Genomic DNA, 14272 nt, shown 5'->3' on the forward strand with positions numbered 1-14272 from the left:
GCAGAGATACTGAGCAGGTTGAGCCAGAAAAATCAAACTGATCTCCTCCTTGGTGCCTGCCTTGTCATACCCTGTGCGTTTTTCAGGAAAAAGGAGGATAGCAAGATGAACAAGAAAAGCTAGCTATAAGGTACACATATGCTCCATTAATCCTAATGATCCTACCCTGCCTGGTACTGGTTGTAGGCTTATTGTAAAGACTTGGTATAGTGCAATGAGCTTTTGTACTGTCTTAGTAATTTCTGTGTGTAAGGTATTGAGACATCCATCTCCTTTGTCTGCTGTCACCCTCGAAGAGATGTTACTTCATAAACCAGTTAGCTGGATTCTGTTGAATTGGCTAAATTCCTTATGTGAGGGTGGTGATGGGGTGGTGGAATATATATTCCCTTCCTGGAACTGGTCCTTGCACATGCTGTAATACCCATTGCTATCTCCACACAAGTCTGGAGGAATATTTATGCCCTTGGCAGTGACTTTCCAGGCCTTCTGAAACCTGTTTTGTTTTTGTGGTTTGCCAAAACACCGTACAGGCCTGACTGCTCCCTGAAGATGGCAAGGTTTTTCCCAGTTGCTATCCTCTGCAGAATTGTTCCTGGACCTGCTGTGCCAGCACTTCTTCACACAACCATTGCTTTGGCAGAATTGCTTTAGCAGAAGGGACAGACAGAGGCAGTGCTGTTACAGCCATGTGGCCTGGGGGGACAAGTGCCTCAAGCACCCTGGTGACTTTCTGGAGGGTGACCAGAAAACCGTAGCAGCCTCGGGAGACAGCTATAATTGATGCCCTAATGGAGAACTTTTAGCTGCCAAAAGGCAAACCTTCTCCTCAGGTTTCTGCTGTGCTTTAGTGCCTGTCGATTACTGGGGCAAATGCATTATGTTAGCAAAAATAAGCTTTCCCTGATCAAACGTATGCTTTATCAGCCACATAAATGCCAGCATGACTCTCTCATTGCTACAACATATTAAACACCTTGGAAATGTTTCCTTAAACTCTAGGTCAGTCTTATGAAATCCGTCTACTTGAGAATAGGAAATTGGGAGAGTTTCAAGATTTAAACACAAAATATGTAAAGGTAAGGAGAAACATAGATTTCTTTTCTTCCTGCTACTACATACAGCCTTTAATGAAGGGCCTGACCTTGCTCCCACTGAGACAATGGAAAACACTTTGCCATTGTTTTTAATGGAAGCAGGGGTGATGGAGTTGTTGAGTGCTAGTTTCATGGGACTATGCAGCTTGGCTTTGAAGGGCTTCAGGGCAACCTTTATTCTGTTTGTGATCATGACCCCAGAGTTTCACTGTGAATATTGGGTTCAGGGGAATCCCAAAGTTCAGTGGTGAACATGGTCAAAGCTGTGGAGAGGCAGACTTGTCTCCCTGCTGCATCACAGCGACATGCCTGGGTTGTTATGTGACAGATGGAGGGCCCAGGTGTTTACATCGTTTTGCCAGGCAGATTCTGTATAGCTACAGTTTACTTTGGTAATGGGCATAATGATGAACATATAGATCATTTGGTTTGGGGGACTTTTTCCTGTTGTTTCCTCCACTGCCAAAACAGTTCAAATTCAAAAACATTGGTCCGGACCCTGGTTCTGGATCCAACCTTCAATTCTTGGCTTTTTGCCTCAGGATTTCCTTTGAGAAGTGGGAACTAGTTGCAAAATTAGTATTCCAATTTGGATTTCAAATGTTGTCCAAGTTTAGGCTGTTCCCTATTTGTCTTTTGGCCCATTTCAGGTAGTATGTGGATTGGGATTCCAATTTTGCAGGTGTTCCCACTGTGGCTTGTTTGCATCTTGAAGCTAGGGTTTGATTTGGGTGTTTCTCAGGTTCACTGGCAAAAGTTGCTCACTCACTTGATACAGAAGTCCCCAGCAAGAGTGTGGGCTTGAGAAACTGGGTTGTTAGGGGTCATTAACTCATGTAAGTATAGCGCTGTGAGTATACAAAAGAACATATTAGTTAGGAGTACTTAGGACTTGTCTGCCTTGGGGATTGCCCTTATTCCAGCCTTTTTTCTCCAGTTATTGTCATGGCTGCACCATTGCAGACCAGCCTGCTGTTACAGACACTTTCATCCTCTACCTACCCTTGTTTAACTGCTCTGGGGCAAATCCAATGACTGGCTCTTAATGGCTGGAATAAAGTTTCATTCCCACTGACAAGGTGTCTGGACATGTCATCTCCACCGGGGCAGGGACAGGTGAGCTGGCTTCCACATTTGCAAATCAGAATGGGATATACTGGGGTTGGGACATGGTACAGACACATTAAATATTACCCCCACGTGAGCCTTTTTGGGTGTTGAGGCAAAATAGTGATGTTTACCGGCCATGACACCTAAGATTAGGTGGACATTGCTATAGTGCTTCCAGAGTGAATCCCAGAAAGCTGTACAGGGCTGTGTTATTCCTGTAAGATGCACCCTGTGAAGGAGGAAGTGTGTTTCTCTCTCAGAGGTCCCTTAGGAATTTGATACACATGGTGATGGGTCTCTTAGATGGACCCTTCTACTCTCCTCATCAGTGGGGATGAGAAGCATAACAGATCAGCTTTTGCTTCTACTCTGGAAAACCAAAGTCATCTTGAGAGAGGATTCTGGATGCCACTGTTCATACTGCTGTCTTTCTTTAACAGAGTATAATTCGTGTGGTTTTCCACGACCGCCGCCTGCAGTACACAGAGCATCAGCAGCTTGAGGGCTGGAGGTGGAGTCGGCCTGGGGACCGCATCCTTGATATAGGTGAGACTATTTCATTGTGGCACCTCTGCACTGCTGGGGGCATGAGTGGTGCTTGGAGTGTTTGCACATGTGTTTAGGCTTTTGAAGAATCCTGTATGTCTTTGAGAGGGAAGGAGGTATTTAGCGCTATAGGTCCCAAGCAGAGCTGTCTTTGATGGCTTGGCTTTCACATGCATGTTCTGATTGTATGGAAATGCTTTCTCTTCTTCAATTTAATATTTTTAAAATTTTAGGGGTTTTCTTCTACAGATATCCCGCTGTCAGTTGGTATCTTGGATCCCAGGGCTAGCCCGACCCAGTTGAACACTGTTGAATTTCTCTGGGATCCGTCAAAGAGGGCTTCAGCGTTCATTCAGGTAAGAGAAGTCATATTTCGGTGCTAAATACAGTGGTTAGGTATCTTTTAAAGACCTGGGGAGACAAAATAGCCACTACATGAACAAGAGAGAAGGATGGTAATGATAATTACTAACTTGTGATAATCATATGTAGTTAATTTGTAGGATACTTGCTAAATAAATTTGCTGGCTACTTGTTAATGTTGGAGTACTACCTGCTGCTGCCATGATTTTCTTTAAAAAAGTACTCAGACACGGGTGTTGTTTTCTAAGCATAGGTTTTGTTTTGAGGATACTGTTCATAACCTGTTAGTTTTCCTTGCTTTCCTCTTTCATGACTGTTTCTCATTCTGAGCATTAATGATCTGTTTTTAATCTTAATGAGGGATTTACTTAAATCAAAGGATGCTTTTCCTGATGCCCTGTTTCTTTATGAACTGCTTGTTCTCCTGATTATTTTGTCGGAAGGAACAGAAATGAAAACATATGGGCTCTTCTGCCTTTTAGTTTTTTGTGAGGAGCCAAAACCTCATGTTCCAGCAGTATCTGAAATTGAGATGAGCACAGGTTCTGTTTTGCCAGGTACATTGCATCAGCACAGAATTTACTCCACGGAAGCATGGAGGAGAGAAAGGGGTGCCCTTCCGGGTGCAGATCGACACCTTTAAGCAGAATGAAAATGGTGAATACACAGAACACTTGCATTCTGCGAGCTGCCAGATCAAAGTGTTCAAGGTATGAGGTAGTTTTGCTTTGTTATCAACTAGATTAAGGCACAGGAGCATGCAAAGTTTTCAGATGGTGTAGGAGTGATGCAAATATTGGCGTGAAAGAACAGACTTTTAACTGGGAATGCTTAAGATCTTAAACAGGACTCCTGTGCACATGGTGGTATAAACACTGACCTACACAGCAATTCTAGTTGAAATGTTGCACCAAGACTTGTGCCAGTCTGTTGTACCTCAAACACTACAAAAATACTGACATATTTGGGGTATCCAGGGTGTTTTGATGCTCCTAGGCAATCAAGACATTAGGGCATCTTCAGTTTCTTTGACTGAACCCTCCACGAACAAAATAAATTTTGTTGTGGAGATCTTAAATACCTTGTTGTTGTTGTTGTTGGAGCACAGCTTGTCTCTGTGGTACCTGGAGGAGAAAAAGATGCAGAGAGCAAGCATCTTTGAAGCTCCTAATCCGGTCATGGCAGACCTATAGCCACTTAACAACAAACTCCCCATAGGCCTGTTTTCTCTAGAGATCTGCTGCTCCAGTTGTGTTCCTGTGAGCAGGGTCTTTCCTCTTTCTGGAAAGATGCTACAAATGTCAGTTGAGGTGTGTAACTTATGGACTGAAATAGTTGGAATCAGATCTCATGGCTGTGGTTAGCCTATTTCAGAATTGCAGTAGGCATCAGTGGTGGATATACAGAAACAGTAGGGATGCTTGATTAATTCTTTTGTCTAGAAAATGCAGATCTGATCTTGTTTCATGTGCAGAATGCCTGTAAATCTTAAGGAGGCTTTTGTGAACAGATTAGATAAATCTGTTGGCCTCTGTCTCCAAACTAGTAATGCTTGGCATAAGGGAGAGCCTGTGCTTGTACTTATAGCCTAAAGGAGCAGACAGAAAACAGAAGACTGACAGGGAAAAAATGGAAAAGAAGACCACCCAAGAGAAGGAGAAGTATCAGCCTTCCTATGAGACAACTATTCTCACAGAGGTAAAGTGTTTTAGACACATCATACTGCATCATGTTGGGAGATAAATTTAAAAGAAAACAGCATTTGAGCCCTGGAGATTGTCCTGTGGAGACATGTGTGCTCAGATCTGAGTGAAACTAAGAGTGAAGTGAAATTATAAAATGACTCACTGTTGAAATTTATGAAAGGTGCCAAAGTTTATGACTTGGGGTATAAACTAACCCTTAGAAGCCTGGCTTTAAAAAAAAAACCAAAACAACTTTCTCAGTTTTCACCCCTGGGCTCCTGGGCACTTGTCATGGCCCTCAGGTGCCTGTTGTATGAAAATACAGTTGTCTGTATTTTTTTTCAGAACTCCTTGGCAAAAGTTCATGTTGAAGATGGGACACTTGAGCAGATGAATAGGCTGTCTGATTAAATTATTAATCTGTTTTTCTGTGAATGTCCCTATGAAGCTGTTGTTACATGCAAGATTTTGGGTTGTACTCTAGGAATATCTTGTCTTATATTCTGATGCATCTGGTGTAGAGTGGTATGTGTTTCTGCCCCTCCCTGTCATTACTAAGATGTTTGTATGAACTTACCATAGGCTGTAGAATGAGTCGGCAACAGGACCCAAGAGATTTAAAAGTGTTGTTCAGTCTCCCTATGGGAATGACTTGTTATTTGATTTAGTTCTTTTTTTGGAGCAGCTTGCTGGACCTCCAAAAATGATGCTAATTATTCTTAATTTAAATCAACTTCCTATTTGTGAGATCCAATCTCTCCCACTCCATTTTCCTCATGTTGCCAGGAGCAACCAGCATGTTTTCTGATTGACAGACCTAATTCTACTGAGTTGGCAGATCCCAGACTCTCCCTGTGAGCTCTGATGCACTTTGACATATTGCGTGGGGAAATGTGGGTTGCCAAAGAGTTAAATATTTGCCAGTGCTTGTGGAGATTATAAAATATTTGCTAGTGTTTGTGGAGATGATAAAGCTCCAAAGCTACACTTGCTGCCTTTTTATCATTGCAAACAAGGCCACTACAGAGCATTTTCTTGAGCGCTTGGTGGTGGGGGGTTCAACAGGGCTAGATTTCTCCTGCTGATTGCTGTGGCTTAAATTCAGGACAGAGTCACCAATTCTAGCTGGGTTGCTCTGGTTTTACACTACTGTCATGGAATGTGGAGTCTGACCTATATTTGTGAAGGCTTTTAGTAGCTTTGTGTCTGTCTATCTTAAATTTTCTCCACTTAGTACCCATTTATGACTGGAGCTGTTTGACTAATAGCCAGAGGTTTCAGCAGGCTGGTTCAAATTCTGCTCTTTTCCTGGTATAAACCTGAAGCAATGCCACAGGAGCATTTTTGTCACTCTTGCCTGGATTTAATTAGGGATTTATAATTGAGACCAGGGGTATTTCTGTATCATTGCTGCCTTCAGTCTGAGTTGACTTACTGGCGTTGCTCTGACTTACAGCTGTGCACACTTTGGCCCAGTGTTATTTGGGGACAGGCTTTGTGAAATGGGAGAAAGAAATGTGGAATGCACAACTGGAATCAATCTTGGCCCCCTGACAGCCCACTTGGAGAGCAGTGTAGAAAATCCATGGCCCGTCTCCTCCTCCCAGCAGGAGTGATGAGCTGAAGTTAGTGGCGTGGCAACAGCATGAATGTGGTATTAGAGGAGAATCAAATCCTTTATTTCCATCCTTATGAAAGTTTCCCCGCTGCCTTTCTTCCAACAGTGCTCTCCCTGGCCAGATGTGCCTTATCAAATGAACAATGCTCCATCTCCAAGCTACAACAGCTCTCCCAACAGCTTCAACCTCGGAGATGGGTATGTAACAAATACATGCTTTATCTTTCCTGTTGATACGGTAGCCTTTGTGTGTCCATGCATTTCATACCCTGCAAGATGATGTTAAGGACCTCCTCCCTTTCTGGCAAGGAGAAAGTCTTTTCCAAAAGCCTTTAAGACCTTCCCTCCAGGAATTCCCTGTAGTGCAGAGTACTGTTTGTACATGCACTGTTTATGTGGTGGCTGGAAGCATCAGAGGGCCTCAGGGCAAGTTGTGGTGAGAACACACCATGCCCTGTAGCACCAACCCCAGTATCTTCTCACAAGTGTGTAAGAGGTTTTCAGCACCTCTTCAGAGTTGGTGTTTCTTCCTTACTTTCTGTCTTGAGGTAGTTTGGGGTGCTGAATTCCTTGGTGAATGACATGTAAAGAAATCCTGTTTGGGGCAAAGCAGCCTGGCTTTTGAGATGCCATTTCAGAACAAAGGACTAATGAAGACATTTTTAATTCATTAAATAGCCGTCCTATTGAGACAGCTCTAATGATTCTGAAATGCTGAAGATGATACTTGGTGTCAGAAAGGTGCAACAGTGTCCCTCTGTACATATCAGTCCTCCCTGCCGCATAATTCCTCTTAGGAATTTGGTATAGGCCTTTTACTTTTGGTAGGACTCTGCCATCTTATTGTCTTCCTACACAACTTAATTACCATGTTTTATTAATCCATGTTGTATCACTAATTTTCAATGAATCCCTTCAAACTATGAAAAAGAACAAGCACTGAAATTACAAAATTTTGTGTTAATGAAGAGATCTGCTGATTTCTTTATTAACACAATATTATTTTTTTCTTTGGTAAAATCCCTGATATGTTTAGGAGTCCTGTCTGTGTTTAGGAGAATTTACTAGAAATGTGGTTTTGCATGATTTATGGCACTTGACTATGTTTAAGATAACACCAGGGTTGAGTTATAAGGTCCTTTATTCAAATTTTGTAAAGAATTATTGTTAGACAGTGGATTTAGTTAGGATATTTATGGCTCATAGAAATTTCAAGTTCAGCCACCCTGTAGGTTACAATTTTCTTGCTTAGGTGATGTCACATTAGTGAGTCAACCATATGGAAAAGCTTGACTGAGGTCAGTAAACGTTGAGTCTTTTCTCTCAGTTTTGAGGAGGACCTCAACTGACCAACAAAAGACTCAGGTAAAGAGCTTTTTTCCCCTTGTTCCAAATTTTGAACACCTTTTTAAAGATCTGATAGACAAAAAAAGCCAAGTTTGATGTAACTTGTGAAAGTTGAATCAAATAGAGGAGGGGGAAGAGGATGGACACTGCAATGTAAAATTTAAAATAATGTGTTTTTTTTCTCTTCCAACTTTATATAATTTCTTTTAGCAACAGTTCTCCAACCCACCAAATGGAGCTCCTGCCTCCCAGCAATGATGTAAGTACTTGAGATCATGTTAATGTGGTGCTTTTCTCTTTTAGGACACTGGTGAACAGTTCATTTCAAGACCTTCTTATTCTTTTTGCAATGTAGCATCTCCTTCCTTCTGCTTCTATTCAAGATGCCCAGCAGTGGCTTCATCGTAATAGGTTCTCTCCATTCTGTAGACTCTTCTCAAGTTTTTCGGGTGAGTTTAAACAGTCCAAATATTCTGGTTTTTTCTCTTCTGTAAGTGCAGCTCATGTAGCATCTGCTGCTGGCCGCTTTTGATGGGGTCCTTGGTCTGATCCAGTGTGGTTCTTCTTTTGTTCTTAGATTAGTTACCATTTGTCAAAACAGTTTCTTGACCTACAGAGTAAGTAAAAATGGAAGGAAATAAATTAAGATGGAAGGGACTTCCTACATTCATGAAGTGCAACTTCAAAGCAAGTCCAGGGCCTTGTGCAGTTGCCTTTGAACATCTCCAAAGCTGGAAATTCCACAATCTCTAAACAACCTCTTGAAATACTTATCTAATTTGACAGTGAAAATGTTTATTCTTATATCTAATCAGCATTTCATCTTCTGTCTGCTGCCTCCCATCCTGTCCATGTGCACTTTTAAGAAGCATCTGGCACCTTCACTGTGCCCTCCCATTCAGTAGTTGGACACACCAGTAAGATGGTGGAAGGGGCAGTTGTTAGAGGTGTTGAAACCATGAGGAGACTCTCTCTGACTTGCAACATGATGAAATAACTCAGTGAATGTGACAGTTACAGAAGACCAGGTCATTTAATGCCCAGTGTGAAATAGCTACCTTGTGTATGAGTTGGCTGGAGTATTTTCCAATGCGGCACTGTTCTTTTGGCAGCTTCCAGCTTTCTGTTTCACAGTGACTGATTTAAAGTGCACACCTCTCTGAATTTGCAACTTCTCTGTATAAATCAATCTGGTTTAGCTTTGTGGATTCTCTGCACCCTCTACCCCTGCCCTTTTCTGCTGCCCATACATCCTATTTGGAAGCTGAGATTTGCTTAACTTCTGAAGAGAAATCAATTTGAAATATGTAGGTGCCGACTTACTGAAGATGTCCAAAGAAGATTTTGTTCAAATCTGTGGGCCTGCTGATGGAATTCGGCTCTTTAATGCAATTAAAGGAAGGTTTGTACTATTTCCTTCCGATTTTTTTATGATCCCTTGATAATTTCAGTGTTAACTAGAAGTTAATCCTGGAGTTGTAGCATTTATACTCCCTTTTAATACTTCAGAGAGGTTCTCTCAGGGACTGGAGATCACAATGATATTCAAATCCAAGCACAGCTCAGAAATGTTGCCAAAACAAAGCAGCATAATGTGTTTTATTTGCTACCAGCTGATAGCTTTCATCTTTTCATGAGATACACAGCCTACACTACCCTATGCTGCTCATCAGTTCTACAACTGAGCAGGATTTAAATCAGTAGAGGCAGGTATGATGAACTGCTTAGCTAAAGTGCTGTAAACTGTTCTTACCTGATGTTGAAAAGATTAAGGTGCCATGCATCACCTCCCAGAGGTCTCTTGCTAGACATCCTAAGCTGTCTAGACACCAGCATCAAGACTATCCCTTAGTTTGTTACTTATGCATGGCCTGAATGATTCCATCTCTTACTGTTTGATAGCTGACTTGGAACTATTTCAGATCTACTAAATAACTTACTACTGGTTTTGATTAATCCGTAGAAATGTGAGGCCCAAGATGACAATATATGTCTGTCAAGAACCAGAGCAAAACAGGTCCCATCTCCACCAAAAACGAGAAAATGGAGATGGCAGTCTTTGTGGTAAGTTCTTATGTATGGATTTTGTTAAACACTTACCTGGTGAGAATGCTGCTTTCTGCCTGTGCCCTGTGCAGGACAACTTGGTGGCCTTAGTGTTTGAAGGGATCCTGTTTATCTCAGTTTTGCCACTGCGGTTATGGTTGCACAGCTACAGATTCCAAATGGCACTGTCTGCCTGGGGGACAGACCCAGCTCACAAATTATCTGCAGAGTGCCACAGCAGAATCTCTGCTCAGTTCTTAGTAGGGGCAACAGCATTAAAAACCACTCTTCCATCTACAATTTTCTATGGATTATGCCTTGTTTGAAAAAATTCAAAGAAATGGAAGGTTGGTAGGTCTTAAAGTGAGATTACAATTCTTGAAAGTTGAAAGCTTTTGGAAATTTGTCATCCCTCATGACACAATGTACAATCAAATGAGAACAAAGATTATCCTTAAATCTTGCATTTACTAATAAACAGGCACAGCTTTCCTACCTGGTAGCTATAATTTGGATTAGATTTCTAAAACAGTGCTGTGATCCATGGTGTTACCTTATACATTGTATGTTCTAGTTTGTGCCTATGGAATCAGTGAATGGTATCTAATGAAATACTGCTTTTGTGTGACATTGCATGTGTTTTACTATTTGATTGAGTTCTTTTTTATTTACTTCAAAAATCAGTAAAATAAGATTATCCGAAAATATAAGCAGTTTTATGAGAAGGCTGTTTTAGTGCCTCATGATGCAAGTTGTAATTAGTCCCCATGTTTTCCTCTGGGTAAAAGTTTTGTGTTTTAATTGTGTGCTGCATAGGAATAGGAACTAAGCTTATTTATTCCATTTGAACCTTCATCTTAAACCCATTTGTTTGTTGATGCTGAGTGTCTTGGTGCCATCTGTATTTGCTGTTCTGTAGCTGCTTTCCACTTGTTGCAGTGTATCATGCAATCTTCTTAGAAGAGCTGACCACGCTGGAGTTGCTGGAGAAGATTGCGAACTTGTACAGCATTTCTCCGCAGCAGATCAACCGCATCTACCGGCAGGGACCCACAGGGATCCACGTCTTAGTGAGCAATGAGGTGAGGGGGAGAAAGGGCATCTTTGTCAGAGATGGAACAGTTGTCTGACATCTTGAAGTTAGAATGAACTTTCAAATTATGGAATGCATCTTCAAGGGAGAATTGTAAAGCCATGAATCCCAACAAGTTAAAGTAGCGAATCAGCACGCACAACATGGATTTTGGTGGGGTTTCAAGACCTTTGCTTTTCAAAAGATGTTGGGGCTCTTGTTTAAAAAAAGCAAAACAAAACAAAATTGATCATTTATTGGGCTCTACCTGAAAAGAGGTTGTGGCAATGTGGGGCTCTGTCTCTTCTCCCAAGTAACAAGTGTCAGGATGAGAGGAAATGGCCTCAAGTTGTACCAGAGAAAGTTTAGATTGGGTATTAGGAAAAAATTGTTTATTGAAAGGGTTATCAAGCATTGGAACAGGCTGCTCAGGGAAGTGGTTGAATTACCATCCCTGGGGGTGTTTAAAAGTCATGTAGCTGTGGCACTTGGGGACATGGTTCAGAGTTTGGCTTGCTGGTGCCAGGTCAATGTTTGTGCATGGTGATCTTAGAGGTTTTTTCCAGCCTAAATAGTTCTATGAATTTCTTTTCATTTTGGCTACTTACACACATTTTGAAGTGAGTATCTAAAGAACTTTTAAAATTAAATAGGTAAGTTGCCCAAAGAAGGTAAGTTTTAAAATCTGTAGGGCAATTAGTTTTACATCTTAGCCCATGTTTCCAGGCACTGGGTCTGTCGCCATATGCATACTATAATTTGTGGACCTCTGATACTGTTTGTGTCCCATTATATGATTCCTTAATTTAGTCCATTCCATTAACTTAGAGGTTAATAGTGAGTTGCCCTTCTTCCTCTTTTTCCTCTACTAAATTACCTACTCATTCATGCACCAGAATCACTTAAGGAGCTTCATTTATAAGAAGCATTGTTAAAACAAATGAAGCAGAGCATTGGTCTCAACTGGAGCCTAAATTGAAGGCTGTAATGCTTATTCCTGAAGTCTCCTTGCTATTCCAGCCTGATTTAATCTGAAACTTCAATTCTTTATGGATGCAAAGTGCTTGGAGGCAGCTCTTGGTAGGAGAATTGCATGAACCAGCCTGGGTATAAGGCTTTAAGTATTTGCTTAAGTCAATTATTAACAAGTTCTATTGCTTTTCTAATATTTTTTTCTTGTTCTAGTACTATAGTGGCAAGAGTGTGGCACTCTGTGAATGTACTTCATGCATCATTAGGCAAAGACACACAAACTGGCCAGAGAAGTTTGATTTGAAGGAATAGAGGCTGGATGTTAAATCCAAAAGAGTATAGGGAGATCAGTCTAAGTTGAAAAGGGTGTTTTGATGTGAGAACTTAACAGCTGAAAAATGCACTGCTTGAATGATACCCAGTGGCTAGGAAAAGGCATTTTCACAAAGCTGGATTTCATGGACTGATTAGAGAGGTTCAGGTCACACCTCCCTTCTCTGAAATTGTGTCCAGCATTTGCTTCAACTGTATGAGACATCTCCTGAAAGTAATTTACCTCCTCTGTCCCACATAACTACTCTAAGATGGGAGGAATTATTGACTAAGGATGAATCTTAAATGGGCTTTTCATATTGCAACTGAAATAATCTTTATCTCCTTATTTAAAGCTGTCACTAGAATCTGCACCTCTTCTGAAAATCTAGTTGCCTCTCATGAATAGCTCAAATAGCTTTAGGTTCTAGTCTTTCTTCCCATGATTTGCCTTGCTTCTTATAACAGTTTCACTACAATTCTTGTTCCTTGACAAAATAGAAACAGGTAAATGAATCCTGCAAGCACAGCATCTGTACTAATGTCTGATTAAAATAGCAGATGGATGCTGCTGAGGTGGCTTTTCAGTAGCAATTCCTTTATTCAGCAGGGAGTCCATTTCTTGGGGTTTACCATTTCCAGGTATTCTTTAAATGCTGATGTAAGTTCAGCTGAGCTCCACTGTTTAGCTGAATATATAATTACCACTATTGGATTTTTAGGAAAGGGACTACCTTAATCCTGTCTAAACCAGCACAGCTTCACTGAAAGCAGCAAAGAGCATGATCTTTAATAGAATAATTGGCATGGTATAGGAACCTTCAGGATCAGGAGCTGCAAAGAGGATGGCAAAATGCTGAATAAGCTAGATGAGTTTCAGGCAAGCACATTTAGTGTGAGCTTCCCTTAAACACACCAGCAACTGCAAGGACCTTAATTGATCAGTCATGTACGTTAATAATCTCATGGGCAGGGTTTCTCAGGACTGTGCAGGACTAAACATCAAATGCTGTTTAATACGTCTCTAAGTCTATTCTGGCTCTGAAAGAATTGTGAATTTAATTGCTAAAAATGTATTGTGTTGGCTTTTTTCCTTCTGCCCTTCAGATGGTGCAAAACTTCCAAGACGAGTCCTGTTTTGTTATCAGTACATTGAAAGGTGTGTATTGCTGCTGCTGTCACCTGTTACTCTAAAGATAATTCCTCCTTTCAATTGCACTAAATGTTATCACAAACTCAGTGCTGTTATCCTGAAAAGATAAGTAATCTAATCTAGCGTAAGTCAAGCTGTTGACCACACTATGATAGACTGATCAATGCTTTACTCCCATTTTCACTGTTACAAAAATTCCATACATCCATTGACACCACTGACATAAACGAGCAGGAAGCCTTCGAGAAAAACAATAACATATGATAGTATTTTTGGGTTTTTTATGTAAATTATTTGACTTACATGTTCAACATTGGTTTTCATGATTTGGTTGTGAAACAAGTGCATGAACTATTGCAAATTACCTAGAAATAAAATTTGAAGTTCTGTATCTCTGGTGTTTCTTAAAGCCTTTGCATTTCTTTGTTGCAGCTGAAAGCAATGATGGCTACCACATCATTTTAAAATGACCATGCTGCACAGAGAGACTTTAACGGCCTAAAACTTAGTGCCTCACTGAGATTGCTACAACCTAGACTGGAAACACGAAGAACCTTCTGGATAAATGCTCCTGTGAACTAAGAATTACCAAACAGCTTAAGAAAAAACTTGCTTTTACAGATAGAAATTTTTGGTGGTGTGTGATTTTGGTGGGTTTGGTTTTTTTGGTTTGTTTGGTTTGATTTTTATTTTGGTTCTTTTGGTTTTTTTAAGCTGGAGCTGAGAACATCCTCAAAGCTTGTACATGTTTTTTCCTCCCTCCCTTCCTCTTCAGTCTTGAAAATTGTAGAGGTTTCTGCTTATTACTTAGAAACATCTGCCTTGTACTAAAGGGAAATGAAAGATAAACAAATCCCAATTCTCTTCACCCCTCATGTTCAGATGAATTGATTTACTTACAGTTCTGAGTGCTCTCTTGCTTTCAGCACACACCTTGATGCTGATGCATGT

The 14272-nt window shown here is 40.9% G+C and overlaps 1 protein-coding gene across 1 annotated transcript in view; it reads left to right on the forward strand.

Moving 5' to 3' along the window:
- Positions 1 to 13791, forward strand: part of TFCP2L1 (transcription factor CP2 like 1) — a gene marked incomplete at its 3' end in the record, with an annotated part of 29995 nt that extends 16204 nt beyond the window's left edge. The window contains exons 3-15 of the mRNA XM_084209347.1: positions 1003 to 1079; positions 2648 to 2753; positions 3003 to 3109; positions 3674 to 3826; positions 4704 to 4814; positions 6526 to 6617; positions 7977 to 8025; positions 8122 to 8215; positions 9078 to 9168; positions 9730 to 9830; positions 10752 to 10894; positions 13276 to 13327; positions 13754 to 13791. Coding sequence (XP_084065473.1) covers positions 1003 to 1079; positions 2648 to 2753; positions 3003 to 3109; positions 3674 to 3826; positions 4704 to 4814; positions 6526 to 6617; positions 7977 to 8025; positions 8122 to 8215; positions 9078 to 9168; positions 9730 to 9830; positions 10752 to 10894; positions 13276 to 13327; positions 13754 to 13791 — 1214 coding nt within the window. The remainder of the gene's footprint in view (positions 1 to 1002; positions 1080 to 2647; positions 2754 to 3002; positions 3110 to 3673; positions 3827 to 4703; positions 4815 to 6525; positions 6618 to 7976; positions 8026 to 8121; positions 8216 to 9077; positions 9169 to 9729; positions 9831 to 10751; positions 10895 to 13275; positions 13328 to 13753) is intronic.
- Positions 13792 to 14272: the final 481 nt, after the last annotated feature.

Source organism: Fringilla coelebs (assembly GCF_963513975.1).
Source record: "Fringilla coelebs genome assembly, chromosome: 7".
NCBI classification, from domain to species: domain Eukaryota; kingdom Metazoa; phylum Chordata; class Aves; order Passeriformes; family Fringillidae; genus Fringilla; species Fringilla coelebs.